This window comes from Camellia sinensis, chromosome 1 (assembly GCF_055761805.1).
Source record: "Camellia sinensis isolate YWXY chromosome 1, ASM5576180v1, whole genome shotgun sequence".
In the NCBI taxonomy this organism is placed as follows: Eukaryota; Viridiplantae; Streptophyta; class Magnoliopsida; order Ericales; family Theaceae; genus Camellia; species Camellia sinensis.
The window spans coordinates 247,334,330-247,360,551 of record NC_138961.1 but is presented as its reverse complement, the minus strand read 5'-3'; the positions used below and the strand labels follow the sequence as shown (position 1 = coordinate 247,360,551).

Here is a 26,222-nt window from a genome sequence, read left to right as displayed (position 1 = left end):
TTCAAAATGTTCAATCTGGCTCCCCTGTTTTCCACACATGCAGCTGTGAGCCTTGCATGTGCGACTGTGCATCCCGCACAGGCCCCACACATGTAGCTCTGGGCTCTGTTTGAGTAGTCTGAAAATTCAACAATTTCAACTTTTGAGAGGCAATTCAAGGCCCCAATCCAAGTAATTACATTTCAAAAACATAATATATGATCACAATAAACATAAATCTCAAGCCCATGTAAATCGTAACTCATCTCAATTGCACATTTACAAATCAAATTACCACATTTCATTCACTTCTTTATCTTCTCATGGTTAATCAAAATAGGTACAAACATATGTACATATAAGAAGAGCCATAGCATGCAAAATTAAAGATTAGAAGGTAGTTCCTCTCAAACTAAATCAAAATAAACTTCAAATGCAAGGATCAACTCCCAAATTAGACAAAGACAATGAATCTTGATTATTTTGATGGATATTTTCCCAAACAAAATCTTTATGTCAAAACCCTAACTTACATCAATGTATAACTTCTTTTTAAGGCTTGAATCTCATCAATTGTGGAAAGATTTAAGATATTAACTTGAGTCAACCCTTAAATTAATCTTCAAGTTTCTTCAATCTTCCACTTAGGTTGAGCTCTCTCCTCTTTTCTCCCTTATCTTCTTCTCTATCTTTCTCCAGAAGATATTTTTTTAGTGTCTAGGCTCATATATGTATCCACCATATCTACCAAGTTTTAAGTTATGAGTCCAAATAAGCCTAGTTAAGATTTGAGCTCAATTTAAATTAATTTAATTCGTTACGAATTAGATTTTTACAAAAATTCATATTATGTCCTAAAAATCATGTTGATCATAACTGTAAAGTCAATTTCAGGTTATCGTGCCTTTAAGGCTTTCAATTTCCCATCCAAATGTCGTAATTTCAACAAATTTTCTTATAACTGACAGATATAATTTCATAATCATATAATTCACATAATTAAAGACAAATCCATGTTGAATTTATCATCAAGCATATAACCACACATATAATTAAAGACGTAAAGTATGTAAGAGAGTCGGTTTATTACATAGACAAACTCTCAATCCAACAAATAAATAAATAAAATAAACAAAATAATAATATATAAAACCAAGCATCCGACCTTTCATGGCCAATTTTAATTTTATTTTTTTAATCCAATTAATTATGGTCATGTTATAATTTTTTTTAAAGTGATCAGAAAGTAAAATTTTATTTTATTTTTATAATTGAAATTTATTTCTATAAAAGTTGAGGTATAATCGTAATAGTTAATTTCTTAAATTTAAATTATATTAATATTTTTTTTGGTAAAATAATTAATGACATAAAAAATAATAATTTATTTGATGCAAAAATAATAAGAATTGAGAAAATTATGCACTAAAGTGGTGGTGCCATTTTTAAGTGAAAAAAAAAAATATTCACGTAAAAATTTGTATTATATTACCTGTAAATATGTAATGAATATGAATTCAAATTATTTTAATATTGACAAACACATAATAATTTTGATAAATTACACTCACTTTTTTTAAGATTTGAAAAAAATGAAAAAAAATATATAATTTAGTCTTGTAAATTTAAAATAATTACATTGACATCCTGTAACAACCCTCGTCACTGTTTTCTGATTAATCACTGATTACTGCTAAACTGTGACCGATTATGATTGGTAACTGAATTGATTGAAGTACTGAATTGACTGACTAAAATCTGTAACTGAATTGATTAAGTATATCTGTTTAATTGTATGTCTATCTGTTGACTGTATGATTATCTGTTCATGCCTTTGTGTTTAAATTGCGAATTGAAGGCCTTATCGACGGCCGAATCTGAAATTGATTGATGATTTGTGATCCTTAGAATTAATGCGATTTTATGGCATATTTAGTTAAAATGTGATTTGGCATGATTAAATTAGGTTAATTATTGATAAATTGCACAACTTAGACTTAATTACCAATTTGCCATCCTAAAGGGCCACTTGCTAGGCACTTGTGAGACTTGGTCATATACATTGCATATCTTTTCTTCAGCCCTTTTGTGAGCCATAGCCGATTAGAGAGAAAGAGTGAGAGGGATAGAGTGATTTCAACACATTTAGCTTGGTGACTTGAAGAACTTGTAGGAGATTTGCAAAATTGAGCTCCTTGCCTTTGATTCAAGACTTAAGGTAGAGATTGTACCCTCTTGTTCATGTAATCAAGTCATATGTTGCATGGTTTATGGAAGTTTAGAGAGTAAGGGCATGAATTAACTTTAAATTGTTGAATTAGAGCTCATTCCATGAATGCATGTTTAAATTGTTGAATTTTGAGTTGATTCCATGGAGAATCGTCACATGCATGCTCATAGTTATGTTAAGTCCATGTTTTCATCTTGTCCTTGGAAGAATTGGCTCATTAGAGCATGAAATTGAAGCTTTGAAATGGTTTAAATTCATGCATGTTTGCATGTTCTTCATATTTATTAAAATTGGTTTGAATTGAGTTGTTTGAAACACCATTGGGCTTTGATTTTACAAATTGAGCTTTGAATCATGTTAAAGTATGAGTTTTGGGATGTTTTCTGGAAAATTGGCCCAAGAGGATCGAAATTTATGGTTTAAAACTTGGTTTTGAACTTGAGGTTTAAATCTGGAATTTCCAGAATTTGGACTAACGCTTGAGCGGGGTGACTGGCGCTTGAGCGTGAAATTCGTGCCCTCAGTACTTTGCATTGTTTTGAAGTCCGCTCGAGCAGAATAATTGACGCTCTAGCGGGACATTGTGTCTCATGCTCGAGCGGGTGTTGAGCGCCCAATCAAACGTGATTTTCACTTATCCAGCACTTTTGACTGTTTTGCAGAACGCTCGAGCGGGTAAGTCTACGCTCGAGTGGAAACCTTTGTCTGCATGTCCGCTCGAGCGGAGTAACCTACGCTCGAGCGTGACCCTTGTTTTCTGAAAATTTTAAAAATGCTTTTAAAGTGCATCTTTGCATCCTCATCTCATCCTAGGTATTATTAGGCCTAGTTTAAGGCATCTTAATGAGGATATAGATGTAGAACCACACCGAGACAAATTAGGGATTAAGTTATTATTTTTTTCCAACTGTGTAGCGTAGTGTGTGTTCAATCTGTAACTGTGTAGGGTTGGCGACTGGGGACGCGCTCTAGTTTTACTGTAGCCCATAACTCTGTGAGTAACAACTGTGTAAAGATATGTTCAAAATGATTATCTTCTGAACAATTGAACTGTACTGCTTTCTGAACTGATATTGTTGATTGAATGAATGTATGTCCTATATTCTGAACTGTATTGTGGCATCCTTAGCAACTACTGTTTACTGTTACTGTTACTGTTACAGAGATCTCTGTCGGTTCCCTTGTTGGAACCACTGCTGTTACTGATTGATGGCCATCATTTACTGTTCAGTCTTTTAAGACCTACTGTTTACTGTATTGTTATGCTAATGGATGTACCACATATGGCTGTACTGACTGAACGACTAAAATACTGATTTAATGAACTGTTTTCATTACTGTAAGGACATTCATTTAACCTCTTTACGCATTGTGTTATTCACTGGGCCTTAGCTCACTGTTCATATATATATGTAAGTGTACAGGCACCAGACCGTGGTTAGAAGCGTCGGGGTAAGCTCCAGTTTTGTCAAGCCAACCACTGTGCCTCACTGCAAGGTTCCGAGCCTGTCAAGTTATGGCTTAGGGGTGTTTTAATTTCCCCGTCTGTCTCTGTATCTGTTTTGTATAACTGTATAGACTGTTACTGTACTGTTTAATAGGGATTAGGTCCCTGAATCGAATGATTGTTAATATGTACATACTGTTCTGTACTGTTCATGTATATGTATATGAAAGTCGTTTTGGCATACAGACTGTCACAGCTCATTGGACATTGTTTATTTACTGTATTGGCTTCCGCCAGGCCCCTATACTCTGTATTACTGTTCTTCTGTTAAGCAGGCCTTCGGTAATCTCAGATTACTGGCCGGTTACGGTACTAAACCCATAGGGGCGGGTTTGGGTCGTGACATATCCCTTTTAATAAAGTTAAAATAATTAAAATTAATACATATAGTTGGTAGGCAACAAAATAAATAATGATAAATATATATATATATACACTTTAGTAGAAAAAAAATGATAAAATCAAATTTTCATTTATTCGTCTCGTGTATTACTGATAAAAAATTACTTAAATATTGTGTGTATTAAAATTTTAAGAAAGAATAATGTAATTATGTTAAAAATGATAAATATATATATATATATATATATATATATATATTTCAAACTTAAGAGAAGGTAAGTGCAATTTAGAGGGCTGCTATTAGCACCTACCTAATTTCTTTCGATTTCCCAATTTCTTTGAACCCCTACCTTAAACCCTAAATTTTAACAAAGTTTATTTGAACATTCAATTTAATATTAATCTTACCCATATTCAAATATCATTTCACCAAAGTGTACACCCATCTAATTTTGCACACCCTCTCTTCTTCTTCTCTTAGCAAACAATGAATGATTGAGAGACGATTAAGAATAACAAACGACTGAGAGACAAATTGATTGTCCCTTTCTTTTCTTTTTTCTCATAAACGATGGTCTATTTTTCCTTATCACTGTGAACAATAGTATCTCGGTCGAAAATCTCGTTGGAAATCTCTTCAACGGTCTATTTCTTCTTCTCTTAGGTAACCTCTGACTCCTCATCACACACACACACACACACACATATATATATATATATTTATTTCAAGGTAAAACCTTCAACATAGGGGAGTTTAGAGGGGGAAAAAAAACCCTTAGAAAAACAAAAAACAGAGAAAAAAATTCTACAAAGATGAAATCATTCGGTATTCCAGTACTGATTTAAATGTTTATATTCAGCACTGTATTACTGAAAAGAACTTTAACAGTCGACAAAGCAGTATCGAACCGACAATTACTCAGAATCATAAATGTAAGATAGATAAACTTACCAATGTAAAGCTAACCTTATCAGAGTTATTGCCACCGTCCTCTATTATTCTATAAATATCAACAAATAGTGAAAACGACAACAAATGTAGAAATTTGGAGTCTGTAATATGATTGTTTGCAACATTAATTGATTTGGAACACTAAACACATTTGAAACCACTTAACAAAACATTAATTGATTAGGTAGCTTCAAATGTTTTTTTTTTATTGAAGATGAATACATGAGTTTGGGATGGTGATGAAGAATTATATGATTATGGTTTAGATTGGTAAGGAATATGTATAGATGGAGATGGAGATGTGTGTACATTATTGTAGAGTGTCATTCTAACTGTTTTCATTTAGTGGGTGACTGTTCCATTAAAAGTAGTCATTTAATGTAATTTTAATTTAGGGTATAATTGTAATTTTTTTTTTTTAAAAAAAGGTGAGAATTTGAGGTTCCAAAAAATTAGATAGGTGCTAATAATTTACCTTAATAATTTATAGGATAAATTACAAATACACCTATGAGGTTTATTTAAAATATAAATTGCCATTTGTGATTCTAAAAATTAGATTTCACCCTTTCAAGTTTTCAATCTCATAACAAAATGACTCATTTTATTAATAAAGAAAAAAGACAGTTTTAATCTCTAAAATATGCATTTTTTTTAAATTTTAATTCCTTAAGTTTTAATTTTTTCATTTTGGTCATTGAAATTGTAAACTTGAGTCAATTTGATCATGGGTCTAACATTCGTCTACATTGGTAACATGAATATAAATAAAAGACAGTTTTGGTCCCTAAAGTATGCATTTTCTATCATTTTTAGTCCCTTAAGCTTTAAATTTTGATCATCAAAGTTATCAATCTAAGTCAATTTAGCCATAGCTCAAATTGACAATATAGGTTTAACGTTCGTCTACATTGGTAACTGAATATAGATAAAAGACAATTTTGATCCCTAAAGTATGCATTTTTTGTTATTTTAGTCCCTTAAGTTTTCAATTTTGATCCTCAAAGTTATCAATCTGAGTCAATTTGGTTGTAGCTCAAATTGATAATTTTGAGGACCAAAATTTAAAATTTAAGGCCTCGTTTGGGAACAGGCTAATTTAGTAACTTTTTGGCTATTTGGCTAAAAAGGTAGGTAAAAAAAACTTGTATGTTTGGGATGACTTTTTGGCTAATTACGAAAAAATGTGCAAAAAGTAGAGAGAAAAGAGAATCTTTAACTTTTTGGTATGGGTTGTTGGCTTTTTGGCTTAGTAACTTTTTGGCTAATTGGCTAAAATAGCCTCTTGCCAAACGAGGCCTAAGGCACTAAAATGATAGAAAATACATATTTTAGAGACCAAATATTTTTTTGTTGTTAATGTAAACGGACGTCAGCAATAGGACTAAATTGAATCAAATTGATAACTTCAAGGACCAAAATGAAAAAATTAAGATCTAAGAAACTAAAAATGGCAAAAAAAATACATTTTAAGATAAATTATCTTTTATCTTATTAATAAATCATCAAATTATCTTTTATCTTATTAATAAATCATCAACTAAATAAATAATTTTTAATAATATTAAAATATATTTCAATTAATAATTCAGATAATTTTAATAGTATTATGTAACAGAGTAATTTTGAATTTTATTTTTCCATGTTATTTCGTTAAATAAAAAATTATGATAAAGGGGTATTTGTAATTTTAAAAATTATAGGCCGATTCATATCTCAATTTGTAATTAATCCTAATTTATATGTATTGCCGCCGATTACCCTATATATTGGCGCCAACAGCTCTGTACTACGAAGTTGCAGAGAGACGGAGTTCCAGTCCCTCAAGCTTCGCATCATGTTGGAGCTTCACAATCTCCCAAACTCACCGACTCATCGGTTCTCCCACCGAGTTCACCCATGTGAACTCACTTCTCTCCCATCACTCTTCTCATCATCATCATCATCAAATCCTTCTCACGCTCGAATTCTTCACCAATTCAGTCGAATTCAAACAGTCCCTTGTTTCAAAGAACCTGTACATTTTCCAATCGACTTGGTGGAAACTTCTTCAAGCCACGCATTCCAATCCGAGTCCAAGGTCGAAGACGATGACACCAATTCGACGCCCTCTGGTACAATTTCCTAACCCTAGACTCTCGATATATACATACATATACAAATAAATGTGAGTCTGTATCCCTAGAATGCTTTAATATTTGGGTAATTTTGTAGACGTTGGCTTGATTCAACATGCTACGTGGATTGGTTTCGCTACCATCACAAGCAAGATTCTGGTGATTTTTAACGATTAAAACCACCTCAACATTTTGATTGTTCTTGCTTAATTTTTTGATGTAATTGTTATTCTTTTTCATTGCAGGGATTAATTAGGGAGATTATCGTGGCTTCAGTTTTCGGCATAGGTCCAGTGGCAACTGCATTCAAGTAACCACGCTTTTCTTTAATCATATTTCATGTAAATACTTATTACGTGTTTATTTGAATAGAGGCTAAGATCTTCAGCCCCCAAATTTCTCTGTTTCATTGTTGTAAACCACTCGTAAAGATTTGATCATGTCTTGAGATTTTCACGTAATCTTTAGGACACTTGGACATGGTGGGTTTAAATATTCATATGTTGTTGGGTACTCAACCACCTTCCTGCAAATTTGTGTCCCTGGTAAACTGTACTTGTGATGATGATGTTTCCAGTGTTGTTTCTGTTGAGAATGAAACCAGATTTTATTCTAGTAACATTCATCATATGTTCAATGAACAACGATCGAAGTTCTTGTGAGAAAACTTATGTTGAGGAGTTATTCCCTTTTACAGAAAGAAATATTCTCATAATGGTTAATTCTGTGTAAAATTTTCAGGTATGCTTATGTGCTACCTGGTTTTTCTGCATCACTTCTGGGTGGTTAGTTTTCCTTGTAATGTTTAATGAGTTGTTTTGATTTCGGATAGTGCTTACATTCTATATAATATTATGGACAGTATCCGTCCTCTGAAGTAGAACACAAAAAAACATTATGCTTGTCAATTGTTTTGTTTGCCATATTACTTCATTGAGCTTTCCTTTTATGTCTCTTCTTTTTGCATTTGTTTCCCCTATAAGTAACAGGTTAAACATTTCATGCAGGTGTAAATGGTCCCATCCATATTACTATGGCCACCACTCTAAGGTTGTGCATCCTATTAGTGCGAAAAGCACTTCACTCCTAACTTGTATGTCACATTCTGATCTTGTTGTAATTTGAGATATGAACTGCATGACTACTGATATTATGTCATTTACACCTCATTAATATATTCTTTCTGACTCAACGTCATATAGTTATTTAATTTCATGGATCATGATTTGGGCACTTGTATATAAAGCTTTGTGATTTTTGCAGGCTATTACAGGCAAGTCATACGTAAATGGTTTTTTTTGTTCCTCTTTCATATTATGTTTCACATTTGTCAAGACCTGAGCTAGAAGAAATAGGACTAATGCATGTGCAAAGAGAATGTTTCAAGTCTTCTATGTCCATACTAGACTGTGTCACTATTTGGGACCTTTCACTGATCTATTAGAATGAAATTCTTCCTCCAAGTTTTCATATATTTCAGTTTTTAATTTGTTTGTTTTCTTTCACAAGGGTTATTAAAACAATTCATTTGAGTCTAATTCTGATATCTGTGAGCATCTGCTGTGTGACTAGTAAGCTTTCGAAGGAGCGCCAGAAGAAGCTGTTTCTACATATAAATTTTGTCCTGTTTCTGGTATATTTTTATTGATAATAATCAGTACTTCTGCATCTTGTGGAGCCCCTTGTAGTATTGATGGAATATAATTATATTATGCAGGTTGGAGGTCTTATTGGTGCTCTTGTGCTTGTAACTGCCGAGTTCATCATTCATCTTTATGCACCCGGGTAATAATTCTAGAAGATTGAAGAAAAATGAATTAGTTTGCTAAAGGCTTGAATTTAATGACCTTGCAAGTGTTGAGTGACTCTGAATTAATTTTCCCAAGGGATTTTAGGTGAGATTACCGTATTATTCTTCTCCTTCACAATATTACTATTCACATCCCCAAAACAACCCTATTTCATCTCCAGAACCATACGTAATTATGCCCAAAATCATCCCCAACCTTTTCTTTTACCTGTTGGCCTTTAAGTCCACACCTAAAACATTTGTTGCACAGGAACTTATAGCATATGTTTTTTGCAAATCCTGCAACATACCCTTCAGGAAATCAAGCCAATTCTCACAGCTTTTTTTCTCCAAACACTAGAAACTTTATTCTGCCTTTTAGTTCTCTAACCCTATTAGCTTTTTTCCTACTCTAACCCACAAAAAATCTGCTTTTAAGCATCCTTAGACTATGTTCTTTAAAGCTTTTTTTACATCACAATGACTCCAGGATATATTAGCTTATTATGTTAACAAGCTTTTGATATTGTTTTTGTTTAGGCAATTTTTTTGTAGCATGTTTCTTCTGTCTTTTCAATGCTCCTCGGTTCTTGCTACAAATAACTTGGGAGATAGAAGATGCTTCTATTAACTTGTAGCACACTCTTCCTTTTTTATCTCTTCCTTATTGCTTCTTTTACTCACACTTGCTTTGTTAACTATCATATAAACTGTAGTATTGCACATATGAAATAGTTCTTTATACTATCGTATGGCCAAGCTTGATGCACATGGAAACATGTTTAATGGTACATCATTGTAGTCTTAGCAATTTATGTAAGATCTACTCCATTGTTGACTGCTTTATATGATCTTTTTTCTTAATTCACAGTTTGTGGGTCCTGGCAGAAGGTCGAATAACGAGAGAAATAGCTTGTGCACAGGTATGTCTGCATCATTTAAGTAAATATAAACATGGTTATCAGAATCCCGATCCGGATCTTATGATCCTACGAGCTTACGATCCATTTGAGTACAATCGATCCGGATCGTGGAAGAAATTCCTTATAGGTAGGATTGTTCGATCCTGCTAATGGGATCTTATAGGATTGTGGAATCCCGATCCAAATCCGATCATATCCGATCCAATTTACAAGCTTTGTTTTGTATTGTATGACATATTTTATTGTAAATTTTATATTTGTTGTCTAAATATCAATTTATGTGGTCAAATTAAATAATAAAAATTAAGTAGTATTGAATCAAATAGACTAAGAAAAACAAATTAGGAAACAAACATTCAAATATTACGATAATTTAAGGAAATTAACTAGTCGGAAAAGCAAACTTAGCTTTAGCAGAGTCTAAGGAGAGTAAGATGATTGCAACCTTATCCCAATTTTTGAAGAGATTATTTTTGTGACTCGAATCCGCTTCACCAGGGATGCTAATGACAAACCTTATCATTCGGTTAAGCTGCTCTTTTGAGTTCTTAATCTATTTTCATATCCAACTTTGTTAAATATTTTTTCTTCACTTTTTATACATAATTGTAGATTGTAAAGTATTTTGTTATAGAATTCGTTTTCTTCACCTTCTTTTTGGATGAAATACAAAACTTTTACCATCGAGCTTTCTATGTATATTTTACATGGAGTATTATATTTTTCACAATATCTTCACTTCTTTTTAATAGAATATAGGCTCATTTTGTGTATACTTTTAAGAAATATTTATTTAAATTAAATTATTATGTAATTTGTCTTTTTCGATAGGATCTTACGATTCTCGATCCGATTTTACGATCTGATCCTATAAACACCTCCAACGATCCAACGTAGAATCCCGATTTTAACAACCTTGAATATAAAGAGGCAATAATATGGTTTGTTTATCTTACAAGCTATGAAGCAAGCCGTACCGTACCCATACCGGGTACTTATCACCGAATGATACTTCGTATGGTATTTCTGCATATGTACCGGGTACACGAAACACGTTTTCAAAATTTTCCTCCTTAATTTTTGGTGTACCCAGACGTACCTAATATATACCCAAGTCGTATCGTACTTCCGTCGAAACAATATTTTCTTCTACCGCAGAGATAAAATTCCTATCACTAGACTTCTTTTTTATTTTTAGTTTTATGGTTGGCATGATTTTGAAATTAAGCTGTGGTTTGTAAGTTATTTAATATAATGACAATTAATTTTAGTTTATACCTTTACTTTTGGCATTAAATGTTAGTTGTAAGTTGGATCTTAACAAATTAAACCATTTAATCAATTTTTGTATTATTCGAAATTAAAAACAAATATTTTTTACAAATGTACAAAGCCATACCCGTACCCGTACCCGTATCCTACTTTTTAAAAATTTTACCTTATTGACGTACCCTTATCATACCAGTATCAGTATTCATACTCGTACCATTGCTTCATAGTTTACAATTGTGATAGTTATACAATTTAAGTAGGGCATACATTCTAATAAATTGGGTGCAGACTCTTAGGTTATCTTTGATTTGATTTTTCTTTCTTGCTATCTTTTTCTTCTTCTTCTTCTTCTTTTTCTTCTTCTTTTAAGGTTGGAAATTGACCCTCTTATTTGATTTACTTCCATGGTGGTTCATTTTTTTGTCAAGTTGATCCTTTATGTGCCATAGTGTGCAATGTTCTTTTTGCTGCCTCTCGTAACAAGTTTTGAAATTGGTTTGTAAATGAAGTGGAGCCTCCACATCAATGGCATTGAGTTTGGAATAAAATGTTGCATTTCTGGATGTATTAAGATTGCCCATTTCAAACTCCATCAACAATGAAGGCCTTTTCTTTTGCTTGGAAAATGTAATTCATATAAGAATGTTCATGTAATGTGGATTGCATAGTTATAGTTTTAAGTTCACAGCGCATACATGCGGGTGTGTGGTCATCCATGGGCACTTTTTAAACTTGGAATTTTAGTGTTAAAATTTGCTGGAGGAAGGAAAAAAATCTCCTGTAAATATTCCCAAAACTTATTTGGAACTTGGAATTTTTGTCACGTTTTTAAGAATCCAGTTTATTTCTACAAACTTGGTGGTATTTTTGAAATAATTATTTTATAAATCTTTAATCATTTGTTGAAGGAGATTGAAGGAAGACGAATCTTACACTGCTTAGCTTGTAATTCTGTATTTATTGGTGAAACTGTGTGTGGCAGATGAGCATAATATGGTATCACCGATTATATTCTTACCTTTCTTTAAACAAAATAAAATAAAGTAATAATAATAATAATAATAATAATAATAAGATCACAAACTGTGAGGAAATGGATAAGTTTGCACATGTTAACTTCTTACGAGCAACCAATACCTTTGGTCATGTCTGGATTTTCAGTGGTAGCCCATCTGTGTTGCTAATTCAACATGCCTCTTAACATATTTTAATTTGATGTTAATTATATTATAAGCCAACCAAGAAATTGCATAATTAAATTGTAATTTTTATGATAATAATTTTTGTGAAATTGCATATTATAAGCCAACCAACGCACAACACTTCGTTATGATTAGCTTGCTTTCTTTTCATTGTCAGCTGAAAATAATGATTCCCTGCATAGTTCTTGCTGGCCCTATTGGTCTTGGTTTTGGATATATGAGGCAAGTACTATATGCTGTAATTGCATTTTGATTTGTTAATAATTTTGGCGGTTATGCAATTCTTGTGCAAAAATCTAATAACCAAGTTTAATCCTTGTTCTCAGTGCAGAGGGAAATAACGTCGTTCCCTCTATTAGCCCTGTTCTCTCTAGCATGCTCATTATTGCTGGTGTGAGTTATCCTCCAACATTTTTGGCTACTCACTATTTTACCTTCCAAATTCTTATTTTAAATCTAATAAATGATCTTAGTAGACAGAGAAGCTTGTTGTGTTAATACTCAAGGATGTGAATGTAACTACTATCTAATCATTATTACAGTGCTTTACATATGCTTTTGCAAGGCAATTAAATGCTTTCCAGACTGGTGATCTGTTATTTGGTATGTAAGAGACTCATTTTAAATGCTTTATATAGTTGCAAACTATGTTCATGTTAATGTTTGCTGCTTTATTTAGGTGGAATTCTTGTATCTTGTGGAGCTTCGCTTGGTGTTTTTCTACAGTGGGTTATCCAGGTTCTTTTCATTATCTTCTTTCTGTTATGGTGTTACATTATTCTTGTTCTGTATTGTGAATGGACATGTCATGTGTGCTCTCAGGTCATAGTGCTTTGGAGAAGAGACTATAGTATGATTCCATTATCATGGATGAGCATTTTAGAGGACAAAGATGTGCATGCGGTTACTTTCTAATACCTTCTAGATATTAGGCATTTATATTGTTGTGGCATTGATAGCTTGCTTATTAAATCCAGAGGTGATTACTGAACATACTCTGGATTCTGATTATTGTCTCCAACATCATCTTCTTTTCTTTTGCTCAGTTCTTCTCCCTGCTGCTGCCTGCAACAATCAGTCTGGCCTTTGCACACATTGCCTCTTTTACTGATCTTTGTTTTTCATCTCTTATTCCTGGTGCTACTGCTGGTCTCTCATGTAAGTAATTGTTGCTAGCTACTTTTTCCCGGTGCAAGTGTCATTTTGGACTTTAGTTTGTAAATTAGCTTTAGACATACTTCTATTTTGTCCGCTACTCTTGATTTTGGTGCAATGTTGTAATTTTTGTTTTTTCAATGTGACATTTTCTGAATTGAACAGAAAAAAGAGCAAGATATAATACACGATTCGTATACAATTTGACAACTATTCCTTAGTAATTCTCATATAATTTGATGCAAAGCTGAAAGGATATGTAGTGCATATGAATTATTTTTTTGGGATAATGGTAACACAGACAGGTGCACAGAATAGATGGAGCACATCATCATTCTGTTCTAATGAACTTCATACATTGAAACTTATATTACATTGTGCATTGTTATCTGAGTGTATGGTTCAGATTTTGCATCGATATTATGTACACCGATTGGAACCTCGATTGTCCAATGTGCTGAGATGGAACTTGTTCTTCATTGTTGCTGTGTGTTCTTTCTGAATCAAATATTTAGTATGGTATGATGTCACAGTGGATATACTTGAGATATCTCCCCAAAAAAGTGATAGTATGATCCATGTGTATGACTACCCTTCATAGCAATCTTTAGGGTAAATTACAACACCCCCTCTATTTGTTTGAAATCACACTGTCACCCCCCTTGTTCCTTGAAATCAACACAAGTCAAATCTATTTAGTTAAAATGTCAAATGACTTTTATACCCGCATATGCCTTGTGTCACGGACTTAAACTTCGCAAGCCTTCCGTGCGGCCTTAGATGTCTCCAACCCTCGTGGTTGCACCTAAGTCAGCCTTACCCACTCAACCACACTAAGACTCACAAGATTTAGGTGGAAGAATGCCTTCACTATACAAGATAACTTTACAAGTATAGTTGGGTACAAAGCTTTACAAGGCTCTCACACTCACACTTACAAGTGCTCTCTTGGATCTCCACTCTTTGGATGGTTGCCTAACAAATGAGACCCCTCACCCTTATATAGCCATCCTCCTCCCTAATGGACGGCTAGGATCATTTTGATCCAAGGGCTACAAACTCTCATCTAGAACTCTCCATAGAACTATCTAGGACAACTACCCTATCTACTACATTCTAGAACTCTCTCAGACTAGTGTAGTACATGGTAGGCTTCTCCAGGATATTCTAGGATGTTCCAGACACATCCAGGCTTCTCTGGACACTTCAAGGTTCTTCCACTTTCTGGAATCTTCCAGGCCACTCTAGACCCTTCCACCACGTTCTAGAGCCTTCCAGCATACTCTAGCCCGTTCTGGCTCCTTCCGGATCCTTCCAGCACATTTGGCCACTTCAAATGCTGCTCCTCGTGTCACAGAAATTATCGGGGCGTGACACTTGGTAAACATTTCACCTAATCTATCTATAAATACGGCCATGTTTGTTTTCTTTCTTTATTTTCAGGAAAAAAAAATTCAGAAATTTTTTTGAAAAAATAGAAAGTAATTTAATAAAAATAAATATCAAAAATATATTTAAAAAATTATTTATGGCCTCCCAAGCATAAAATTATATAAAAATGATAAGTGTTTTTGATTTTTTTATTTCTTTCACCAAATTAAGTTTTAGTTTTAAAAAAATTGAAACAAGTTTCTGAAAACCAAACCAAATATAGACATAGCCTCTTATTATCTTCTCTATATGTGGGAGGTTTGCACACAGGGAAGGCGCTTCAGGACAGACACTGTTCTATTTTCTGTTTGAAGACTCCGTTTGCTTGAGTTTTTGAACTTATTTTGTCATTTTTTTAAAAAAAAATTATAAATTAGTTTGACAAAAATAAACACACACAAACATATTTTTGAATTTTTAAAAATAATTTTCATCCTGAAAAACAGAAAACTTAATGAAAAAATTAGTAGTTTATTATTTTCACCAATCTAATTTTTAAATTTTTACAAAAAATAAATTCTAAAAACTCGACCACCATAATGTTATTGACAGGGAAGAAAAGGGTTCATACATGAAATGATTGGAAGTCTATTGTTTAACATGATCTTTGTGCTCTGTCAGAATTCATTGTTTTAAAATTAGCTCAGTTACAGATGTGTTGGGAAATAAAAGGTTTGTTACTTCAGATATGGTTGTTCATATTGGATTTTGAAAATCTGATTGCTGGTTCCACTTTTAATCCAGCTGGAGAGTGACAGAGGGAGGAAAGTAAGGTACCTTAATACAAAGTACTGAGAAAAGAAAAAAAAAATTGAAGTTGAAAAGGGTAATTGAAAACATGTGAGAGCATTAACTTGTATGAACTGTATTCGATAAATGTTTGTGTAATGAATACAATAATCTGCATTAGAACTCACAGCATCTCTTATCATTGCTAAGTTTTATGAAATTTTCCTTGAAAGATATTGGAGTTTGATCTCCACAATGTGCCTTGGATGATTAACATAGCTACATTCTCAGATGCATATCTTCTGGTCATGGCGCCTTTGGGCCTACTTTCCAGCATAATTATACTGCCTCTTTTACCTACTTTCTCGAAGGTGGCAAAGGTATTTTAGCCTGCCTGGGTGCTCCTGTAGCCTCTGGGTAGTCTCTATTTGCTCTCTCTCTCTCTCTCTCTCTCTCTCTCTCACACACACACACACACACACACACACACACACACACACACACACACACACACACACACTTTTTTTTATTCTGTATACTTCAACGTTTTTGCTATTACATAACTACAATCCTAAATTTTTATGGTGATTTTTCTCTTTCTGATGTTGGTAGACTTCATCCTGGAAAAGCATGGTAGAGAATCTAAGACGAGCATTTCTACTTTGCATGGTAGGTTCTTGTACTGTGTGGTGGATCATTGTGCATTTTAGGATGGCACTTGCTTGCAATAATTTCTATTTACAAAAGAAGCTAAACTTCCTTTTGTTCTCCCTGAAAACAATATTCCTTTTTTGAACCCAATTTATGAAACTCGAAAAAAAATTGAAAAATGGAAAAAGAAGTATTTTATAGTTCTAGAAGTTTTAAAAGAAAGAATTTTTTTCTAAATATCTCTTAAAAAAAAGGGATTATTGAAGGCATTCAATTTTAACTGTCTAATGGATTTCTTCATGAATACTTAACTTATGCCTTATAAACAACTTCAGCCAGTATTAGCCTGGATGGACATGGTAATTGATTTAAACATGGGTCAGAAGTAAGTATGATGTTTAAGTGCTGAAAATTTGTGTTAATGCATATAATAAGATAGTGGCATGTATATAATATGATAGTGGTGTTGGTGGTAGATAGTGACATGTATAGAATATGATAGTGGTGTTGGTGGTAGATAGTGGCATGTATAGAATATGATAGTGGTGTTGGTGGTAGATAGTGGCATGTATATAATATGATAGTGGTAGATAGTGGTAATATATAATATGTAAGTGGCATATAATGGGTTATAATGATGTTTGTAATATCTCCTATATAAGGAGTGTCATTTGGTCTTGTAAAATAAGAAGTTTTGAATATAACAGAAATATATTCCTTCTTCCTCATATTTTCGGAGTTCTTCTTCCTCATATTTTCTAAGTTGGTATCAGAGCTACAAAAAACACAGCAGCCCTAAAACCGTCATAGCCATGTCGGAAGTCACGTCCGAAACCACTTCAACCCCTGCCGCTGCCATTCCGGTGAAAACGTCCAACTCTCACTCTGTCCAAATCACCACCATCCGCCTAAATGGTGATAATTTTCTCCGCTGGTCACAATCTGTCCGGATGTATATCCGTGGGCAAGGAAAGATCGGTTACATCACTGGTGACAAGAAGGCTCCTGCTGTTAATGATCCGCTGTTCGACAGTTGGGACGCTGAAAACTCCATGGTTATGACATGGTTGGTTAATTCCATGGAGGAGGATATAAGCTCTAATTACATGTGCTATCCTACTGCACAAGAATTGTGGGATAATGTTAGTCAGATGTATTCTGACCTAGGAAATCAATCTCAAGTTTTCGAATTAACTTTGAAGTTGGGAGAGATTCGTCAAGGAGATGATTCCGTCACCAAATATTTCAATTCGTTGAAAAGGTTGTGGCAGGATCTTGACATCTTCAACACATACGAATGGAAATCGGTTGACGACTGCAACCACCACAAGAAAACTGTGGAAGACAGCCGTATTTACAAGTTTCTTGCCGGCCTCAACATTGAGTTCGATGAAGTGCGAGGAAGAATTATTGGCAGACCTCCTCTCCCATCCATTGGCGAAGTATTTGCCGAAGTCAGAAGGGAAGAGAGCCGAAGGAGCGTCATGCTTAAGAAAAAAGGTACTGGTGAATCAATTGAAATTTCTGCTTTAATTAGCGATGCTGCGGCCAACAAGGCTGCAAATTACCAGCGCAGGTTTGATGATAAGCCACGGGTCTGGTGTGATTTTTGCAACAAGCCTCGCCATACACGCGAAACGTGTTGGAAGATCCATGGCAAACCTGTCAACTGGAAAAGCAGCAAACAAGGAGAGAAGAATCGTGGCTTTCCTACCGCTAATGAAGCCGATTCAGGTCCCTTCAACAAAGAGCAGATTGATCAACTCTTAAAGCTGATAAAATCCAACTCCTCATCCGGTACTCCTAGTGTTTTGTTGGCACAAACAGGTAGAAATCCTAAAGCCTTCTCTTGCCTAAACTTCTCTCCGTGGATCATAGATTCCGGTGCCTCCGATCACATGACTAGTTTTTCCCATTTATTTAGTACCTATTTCCCTTGTTCTGGTCATGACAAAATCAGAATAGCCGATGGTAGTTTTTCACCTATTGCAGGAAAAGGATTTATTAAACTAACTGAGAAAATTAATCTCAATACTGTTCTTCACGTCCCCAACTTAGCCTGTAACCTTTTGTCTGTCAGTAAACTATCTAAGGATTCTAATTGTCGTGTTACATTTTTTGAATCCCATTGTGAATTTCAGGACCAGAACTCGGGGATGATGATTGGGCGTGCTAGGATGCTTGAAGGTCTTTACTACTTTGATGAAGTACCTGTTAGTAATAAAAAAGCTCAGAGCTTTAATAGTACTAGTTCAATCTCTGTTCGAGAAAAAATAATGCTATGGCACTATAGGCTAGGACATCCTAGTTTTCTTTATCTGAAACATTTATTTCCAGAATTATTTAAAGGGATTGATTGTTCTTCTTTTCATTGTGAAAGTTGCATTTTTGCAAAATTTCATTGCTCTACTTATTTGCTAAAACCTTACCAGGCTTCCAAACCTTTTTATTTGATTCATAGTGATGTTTGGGGCCTTCTAAAATCACTACTCTTTCTGGTAAAAGATGGTTTGTTACATTTATTGATGACCATACCCGCTTATGTTGGATTTATTTGATGAATAAAAAATCTGACATGAAAAATTTATTCACGAATTTTTACAATATGATTGAAAACCAATTTCAAACCAAAATTGTGTATTTTACATTCTGATAATGGAACAGAATATTTCAATGAGCAGTTGGGTGAGTTTTTGGAAAAAAAGGGGATTTTTCATCAATTTACATGTCGGGATACCCCTCAACAAAATGGCATTGCAGAACGAAAAAATAAACATTTACTTGAAGTAGCACGTGCTATAATGTTTTACATGCATGTTCCTAAATATTTATGGGGTGAAGCAATTTTAACAGCCTCTTATTTGATAAACAGGATGCCTACAAAGGTGTTAACATACAAAACACCTTTCGATTGTCTCAAAACTTTTTTTCCTGACACGAGGTTGTTTTTTGATTTACCCGCCAAAGTTTTTGGATGTACTGCCTATGTTCATGTTCCTAGTCAATTTCGTTCAAAACTTGACCCCCGTGCTATAAAATGTGTTTTTTTGGGTTATTCCTCAAACAAAAAGGGGTATAAGTGTTTCGATCCTCAAACCAAGAAATTTCATGTGAGTATGGATGTGTCATTTGTGGAAACAAAATCCTATTTCCCCAACACTTCTTTTCAGGGGGAGACAAGTGGAGTAGAAGACCGTTTTTGGGATATTTCTATCCCGCTCCCCAATGTCATTTATCCTACTCAAAAACCACATCTGTTTGATAATGATCACTTAGGAGAACCAAGTTCTATGGTGCCTAGTCAAGAAGATTCTTGTTTAGGGGGAGAAGTACTACAAAATGATCTAAATCCTGAGCTTCAGGTTTATACTAGGAAGTGATTTCATCTGAGGAATAATGACCCGAATGTCCATCCTAATGACCCGAATGTCCACCCGAGTTCTGGCATCGAAATTTTAGGTAATCCTATTCCTTCTATTTCCGACCTTGATGTTCCTATAGCAATTAGGAAAGGTGTCCGAAATTGCATTAAACATCCTATTGCAAATTACCTCTCCTATCAAAGACTGTCTAAAAACCATAGAGCTTTCACATCTAGGATTTCACACTTGTTTGTTCCAAGGAATATACAGGAAGCATTGGATGATCCGAATTGGAAATTAGCAGTCATGGAGGAGATGAATGCTTTAAGGAGAAGTGGTACTATGGAGATAATTAATCTACCCAAAGACAAGAAAACAGTTGGGTGTAAATGGGTGTTTACGATAAAATGTAACGCAGATGGAAGCGTTGAGAGATACAAGGCGAGACTGGTGGCTAAAGGCTTCACTCAAACTTATGGGATCGACTATCAGGAGACGTTTGCTCCTGTTGCTAAAATAAATTCCATCAGAGTACTGTTATCTCTTGCAGTAAATTCAGATTGGCCTCTATATCAACTTGACATTAAAAATGCATTTCTCAATGGTGATCTTGAAGAGGAGGTGTTCATGAGCCTACCGCCGGGATTTGAGCAGAGACTTGGGAGCGACAGAGTATGCAGATTGAACAAGTCATTATACGGACTCAAACAATCACCAAGAGCGTGGTTTGAACGCTTTGGGAAGGCAGTTATCAGTTGTGGCTTCTCGCAGAGTCAAGCAGATCACACAATATTTTATAAACATTCAAAAAACAGTAAAATTGCAATTTTGATTGTTTATGTTGATGACATCATTTTAACTGGTAATGATGAAGCAGAGTTAGCAGCCCTCAAAGAGAAACTCGCAAAAGAATTTCACATTAAGGATCTGGGAGCCCTCAAGTATTTTCTCGGAATGGAATTTGCAAGATCCAAGGAAGGTATATTCGTTTATCAGAGAAAATATGTTCTTGATCTCCTTGGAGAAACAGGTATGCTTGGTTGTAAGATGGTGGAGACTCCGATCGAGCCTAACTTGAAGTTACAAGCTGCTAAGGCTGAAGAAGTCAAAGAGAGGGAACAATATCAGCGACTTGTCGGGAAATTGATTTACTTGTCTCATACGCGGCCTGATATTGCCTTTGCAGTCAGCATGGTAAGTCAGTTCATGCACTCACCAGGGGCAGAGCACTTTGAGGCCGTTTATAAGATCTTAAGATATTTGAAAGGAACTCCAGGGAGAGGCTTACTGTTCAAGAAACATGGACATCTTCAAGTTGAAGTATACACAGATGCAGACTGGGCAGGAAGTGTTACAGACAGGAGATCAACATCCGGATACTGCTCCTTTGTAGGTGGGAACCTAGTTACATGGCGGAGTAAAAAACAGAATGTGGTAGCTAGAAGTAGTGCAGAAGCAGAGTTCAGAGCTGTTGCCCATGGAATCTGTGAAGTAATGTGGATTAAAAGAATTCTTGAAGAATTAAAGCTTTCTCACCCGACACCTATGAAGGTCTATTGTGACAACAAAGCAGCTATATCTATAGCTCATAATCCAGTTCTACATGATCGCACAAAACATATAGAAGTGGATAAACATTTCATCAAGGAGAAAATCAATGCTGGCATAATCTGTATGACCTACCTTCCAACAGGTGAACAATTAGCTGATGTGCTAACGAAGGGACTACACAAGAAGCAATTTGATAAGCTGACTAGCAAGCTGGCTATGGAAGATATCTTCAAACCAGCTTGAGGGGGAGTGCTGAAAATTTGTGTTAATGCATATAATAAGATAGTGGCATGTATATAATATGATAGTGGTGTTGGTGGTAGATAGTGGCATGTATAGAATATGATAGTGGTGTTGGTGGTAGATAGTGGCATGTATAGAATATGATAGTGGTGTTGGTGGTAGATAGTGGCATGTATATAATATGATAGTGGTAGATAGTGGTAATATATAATATGTAAGTGGCTTATAATGAGTTATAATGATGTTTGTAATATCTCCTATATAAGGAGTGTCATTTGGTCTTGTAAAATAAGAAATTTTGAATATAACAGAAATATATTCCTTCTTCCTCATATTTTCGGAGTTCTTCTTCCTCATATTTTCTAAGTTTAAGTTATACACTGAACTTAATAGGGACATATATGGGCCTTGTTATTTGCATATGGAGGTTTGAAGTATGAGCATACTGATCAATGGACATTTGGTTGTTTTGAGTTGCCTCTTGTGGAAGTTTTGTCCTTAATGTCACCAACTTGTAGTCTTATTTTGTTAGAGGAAAATGTATTCTTGATGATTTCATAGCGAAGTATTAGGGTGTGCCTGCCCCAAGCAATGGAGTCTGAATTTATCCTGTTCTATCTACAGACATCAACCCATCCTTGCCATTGATTGGAGGATAGCGTGACAGATTGTTTTTTAACAGATTTGGTATTTCTTTATCTTGGCAGGTGGTAATCTTGCCTATTTTGACAATAATGTGTGTGCTGGCAGAGCCAATTATCTGTGTCTTATTTGAGCGCTATGCATTTGATTCTGCAGCAAGCACCCTAGTTTCTTCTTTGTTTATTCTTTGTAAGTACCTGATTAGTTGTTTAATGGAAAATCTAACATTACTATTGTTCCATTCTTGCTGGTTAGCTTCTATTGAATTACATCATAGTACCAATTCTGCACAATTGAGCTGGTCACTGCTGGACTATGTTATTTTCGTCATTTAGTACCCTGGTTAACTTATCAAGTAACCTAGAGAATGTGAACTTCTAGTCTAACTGTTGATCTTGAGTTGTAACAAGCAAAACCACCTAGGAAATTTTCTGCAGCTTAATTTGCAAGTTCTTCCATTCCCTCACAGATGCTCTTGGCTCACCGTTCTACATTGTCAGAGAGTTGCTTGTTGTGGTGTTTTATGCCCTTGGAGATGGAAAACGACCTTTTCTTGTCAGTGTGGGTGCTACTGCTTTAAATGCCACCCTGGACTGGCTTTTCATCTCCAAGTTCTATTTTGGAGCTCAGGGACTGGTATGCTTCAATTTTATTTTCTTCTTATAACTGGAGAGGAAGAAAATGCAGAGAGAAATTTGTTATGTCCACGAGTTGTTTTTTTTGGTTTCTTTATCTTGACAATGTTTATGCATTAACCAAGGCAATTTCAACATCTTTCACAACTGCTTTGTCGGTATTAATTTTGTTCCATCTCCTTCAGAAGAAACTATCAGGTAAAATATAATTGATAAATGCTTGTCTATGTAAAGCGAATTTGCCACTAGTGATTTGTTTTTTAAGTAACTTCTGGAAATGTTTACAGGCGTAATTGATTATGCTGCATTACTTTGTCCACTCTTGCTTCTGCTTCTCTGTTGCATTTTATCTGGCTTCACTACGACTGTCGCCTGCAAGATGATTTGCAATGTGTTGTCTTCCGTCTTCACCATAAGGTTGTTTTTCTTTTTCTTTTTAGTAAGTTCTAGTACTTTCTTTAGAGATCCTCGTATTATTTAATTTGTTAAACGTTTTGTCTATTTGCAGATTCCATAAAATTCAAGAGCTTCTTGCCATTTCTTTGGCTGGTACTATTGGGATGATTACCTTCTTCTTTCCACTTGTGTTGCTTCATTTGTCAGGATTTCAAATGGTGAGAGATCTCGCTAGGATACTGGGTAAAAGATAATATTTTTATGAATTTGCTCATTTCTCATTTGCGGCAACGATGGATCTTGTAACTTAGCCTACTCACCAAAAACTGAAACTGGGTAGGAGAGTTTTCTTAATCATCATCCATGATGTGGCCGGATCTTTGGAACTTAGCCTACTCACCAGGGACTGAAATTACCAGAAGTAGGGTACAAGGTGGAATTCTGATGGCTAGAGTGAACCAAAGTGGAATCAGCCCATTCGCAGATGAGACTATGAATGCTGATTAGTTGACAGTCGTCAAACCCGTTCCAACCCAACTGGAAGTACTAATGCATTGTGAGAAGAAGCAGACATGCTGAAATGCTTATACAGATTATGGATTGATTCCAATTAGATGTAAAAGATCCAATTCCAAGATGGCAGCTGTTTGGTTAATTGATAGCATCTTAGTTGTTGTACTTGAAGCCTGAGTTTCAATTTGTCTCACTTGATCTGTTGTGTCTTTTGATTTTAGAGATGAACTTTCATGTTTTGCTTTTCAGAAACATATCATTGAATAGATGAGGCTCAACTGTGGTAATTGTTAAGATCTCTTAGTTAAATTATTATTATTGAAGAAACTCTGCAGAATATTAACTGAATTTAGCGCGTATGTAAAACCCATTGACGGCTGTCTAGACCCGTAAACCACATGTTCTAAAGGCTTTTCCCAATTCTCACCCAACAACAAAGAGGCCTGCCTGCCTGCCTGCCTTATTCTTAGCTTAGATATCTCTCTAAGCAATCAAAATTTTTGAAATAAATATGATCCCAATTTAAAAATACTATAAATTGGCTAAACTAATATTGATCAAAGATGTGCACTTAGGTCAGCGATACATCATCAATCATTATCGGAATTTTAATAAAACAGGCTTGATAAGACCCGACAACAGCATCGAAGAATACCCTGCCACGTCGGAAAACAGGTTTAGAAACATGAAATTTGATACTGTGCAGCAGGACTAGACTCCATTTGACACGGAGAGGCTCTAAGCAAACCAAGCAGAACTTATCCCCAGCAACGTGAAGCAATACTGGAGCATACTCATTAATGGAACCATCCTCGCAATCCATATATTAACCCGGAGTAGGACCATTTATCGAAACCAGTAACTGCGATTTCACATTAAAGGGGAGATCATTCATCTTATGATCCAATGGTTCCCAGCATTTAGTTGTGGCGTCCTAAGTGTGAAAAAAGTCATCTTTTTCACATGATGCTACTAGAACCTTATTAAGGTCATGTAGAGCCACAAAAGAAACCGTACATTTTAGGGTTTGGTCAAGGTGAAGGAAGGGAATCCCAATGACCTGATTTGGGATCAAAAACTTCGGCCCATGGTAAACGCCATCTACCACATATATCTTCCTATTGAGGGAAACTGATTGAAGATATATGATCTACCATTAAGCATCTGTGAATGGCTTTTCTGCCAGGAGGATGGTTTCTTAGTATCCAAACAACGAGCCTCACGTGAAAATCCACAAGAGGAATTACGACCGCCCATACTATAAGTGGCAAAGCCCACCGCAGCACAGCAACTGAAATCAGAGATCTTCTTGGACTTGTTCAATGAGTATGTATGTAATCACCAAAGCCTCTCCTGCCACCAGAACCAGAAGATTCAAGATGAAGGAATAACATATTGAGAGTCCTCGAACGGACACGGATCTCTCGTGAAGTTGATGAGGAAAGGATGGAGACGACGATGCCATGGCCTCTGCTCTGTTCTGTTCTAGGGTTTGTCTTTTCCTCGTTTGGGATGGAGATACAAGATTGCATTTGCGGGGATGGCTACACAAGTGGTCTGCCTGCCTTGCTTGGGAAGCAAAACTTTTGATCTAACGATATGTTTGGATTGAGTGATTTGGAGACGAAAGATAAAAAAAGAAATGAAGGGATATGTATTTTTTTTACTTGTTTGGATAACTTAATTGGAGAGAAATGGAAAAAAATTGAGAGAAATGGAGAGAAATTCATTTCTCTTATAACATCATTTTCAATCTTTCCAAAAGTGGAGAGATTGTGAGAGAAAAGAAACCGCTATTTTCTTAATACCAATTTTATCTTTACAAAAATAAAAGAAATAAAATGATTAAAAATATAAAAAGATTATTTTGGTAATATAACATAAAATAATTTCTTTTCTTTTCTTTTAATGAAATCTAACCAAACAAGAATGAGAGAAATCATAATCATTTTTTTTTGTTTTATTTATTCCTTATCCAAACAAAATGAGAGAAATCACAATCATTACATTACATTTCATTTCTTTTCTCTTATTATTTAAGTAATCATTTCTTTTCTTTTTTCTCATACGTTCCCAAACACAATGTAAAAGAAATTTAGCCATTGTTTGGGGAGGAGGTTTGGGGTTATTTTAGTCACAAAAAATAAAATAAGTTATTTTAATCATAAGAAACAAAATATCATATTCAATCCATAATTATTATACTCTTCTCTCACAAAAAAGTTAAAAAAGTCAAAAAATTCTTCTAAAACTAAGTTTTTTAACCCAAACTGAAATAGTCAAAAAAGTCAAAAAATTAAAAAGTCAATCTACTTCCCAAACAGAGGCTTAAAAATTTATTCCTAAACCTACTATGGTCTTTCGGTTTTAATTTTTTTAATTTTTTTTTTAGTGAACTTATAATTTTTTAAAAAAAGTTTTAGCTTTCAAATTCAATTCAGCTAATTAAAAAAATTTAAAAAGACAAAAATAAGCAAAAAGTAATAATAGATTTTTTTTTAATTTTTCAAAAAAAAAAAAAAACTTTTTAGATTCGTCTACATAAGATGAACCAAAAAATTAAAAAAAAATTGACATAATTTTGAAAAAAAAGTCACTAAA

General features: G+C 34.5%; 1 protein-coding gene across 1 annotated transcript; it reads left to right on the top strand.

Moving 5' to 3' along the window:
• The first annotated feature begins 6,759 nt into the window (after nucleotides 1-6,759).
• Nucleotides 6,760-23,915, top strand: LOC114318456 (uncharacterized). The gene is made up of 21 exons (XM_082900799.1): nucleotides 6,760-7,124; nucleotides 7,225-7,286; nucleotides 7,373-7,437; nucleotides 7,869-7,912; nucleotides 8,135-8,177; nucleotides 8,700-8,760; nucleotides 8,845-8,912; nucleotides 9,788-9,839; nucleotides 12,471-12,535; nucleotides 12,640-12,706; nucleotides 12,856-12,916; nucleotides 12,993-13,051; nucleotides 13,136-13,216; nucleotides 13,360-13,471; nucleotides 15,920-16,008; nucleotides 16,241-16,297; nucleotides 22,143-22,266; nucleotides 22,547-22,713; nucleotides 22,838-22,910; nucleotides 23,000-23,129; nucleotides 23,221-23,915. The coding sequence occupies exons 1-21, from the start codon at nucleotides 6,848-6,850 to the stop codon at nucleotides 23,360-23,362; spliced, it is 1,899 nt and encodes a 632-aa protein (XP_082756925.1). The 5' UTR covers nucleotides 6,760-6,847; the 3' UTR covers nucleotides 23,363-23,915.
• Nucleotides 23,916-26,222: the final 2,307 nt, after the last annotated feature.

What these genes read in the sequence shown, in the direction of transcription:
- LOC114318456 (XM_082900799.1), top strand. Translation starts at nt 6,848, where the DNA reads ATGTTGGAGCTTCACAATCTCCCAAACTCACCGACTCATCGGTTCTCC. An exon ending in CTTGGTTTTGGATATATGAG is followed by an intron (nt 12,536 to 12,639) that starts GCAAGTACTATA and finishes CCTTGTTCTCAG; the next exon opens with TGCAGAGGGAAATAACGTCG. An exon ending in CTTTCTCGAAGGTGGCAAAG is followed by an intron (nt 16,009 to 16,240) that starts GTATTTTAGCCT and finishes TGATGTTGGTAG; the next exon opens with ACTTCATCCTGGAAAAGCAT.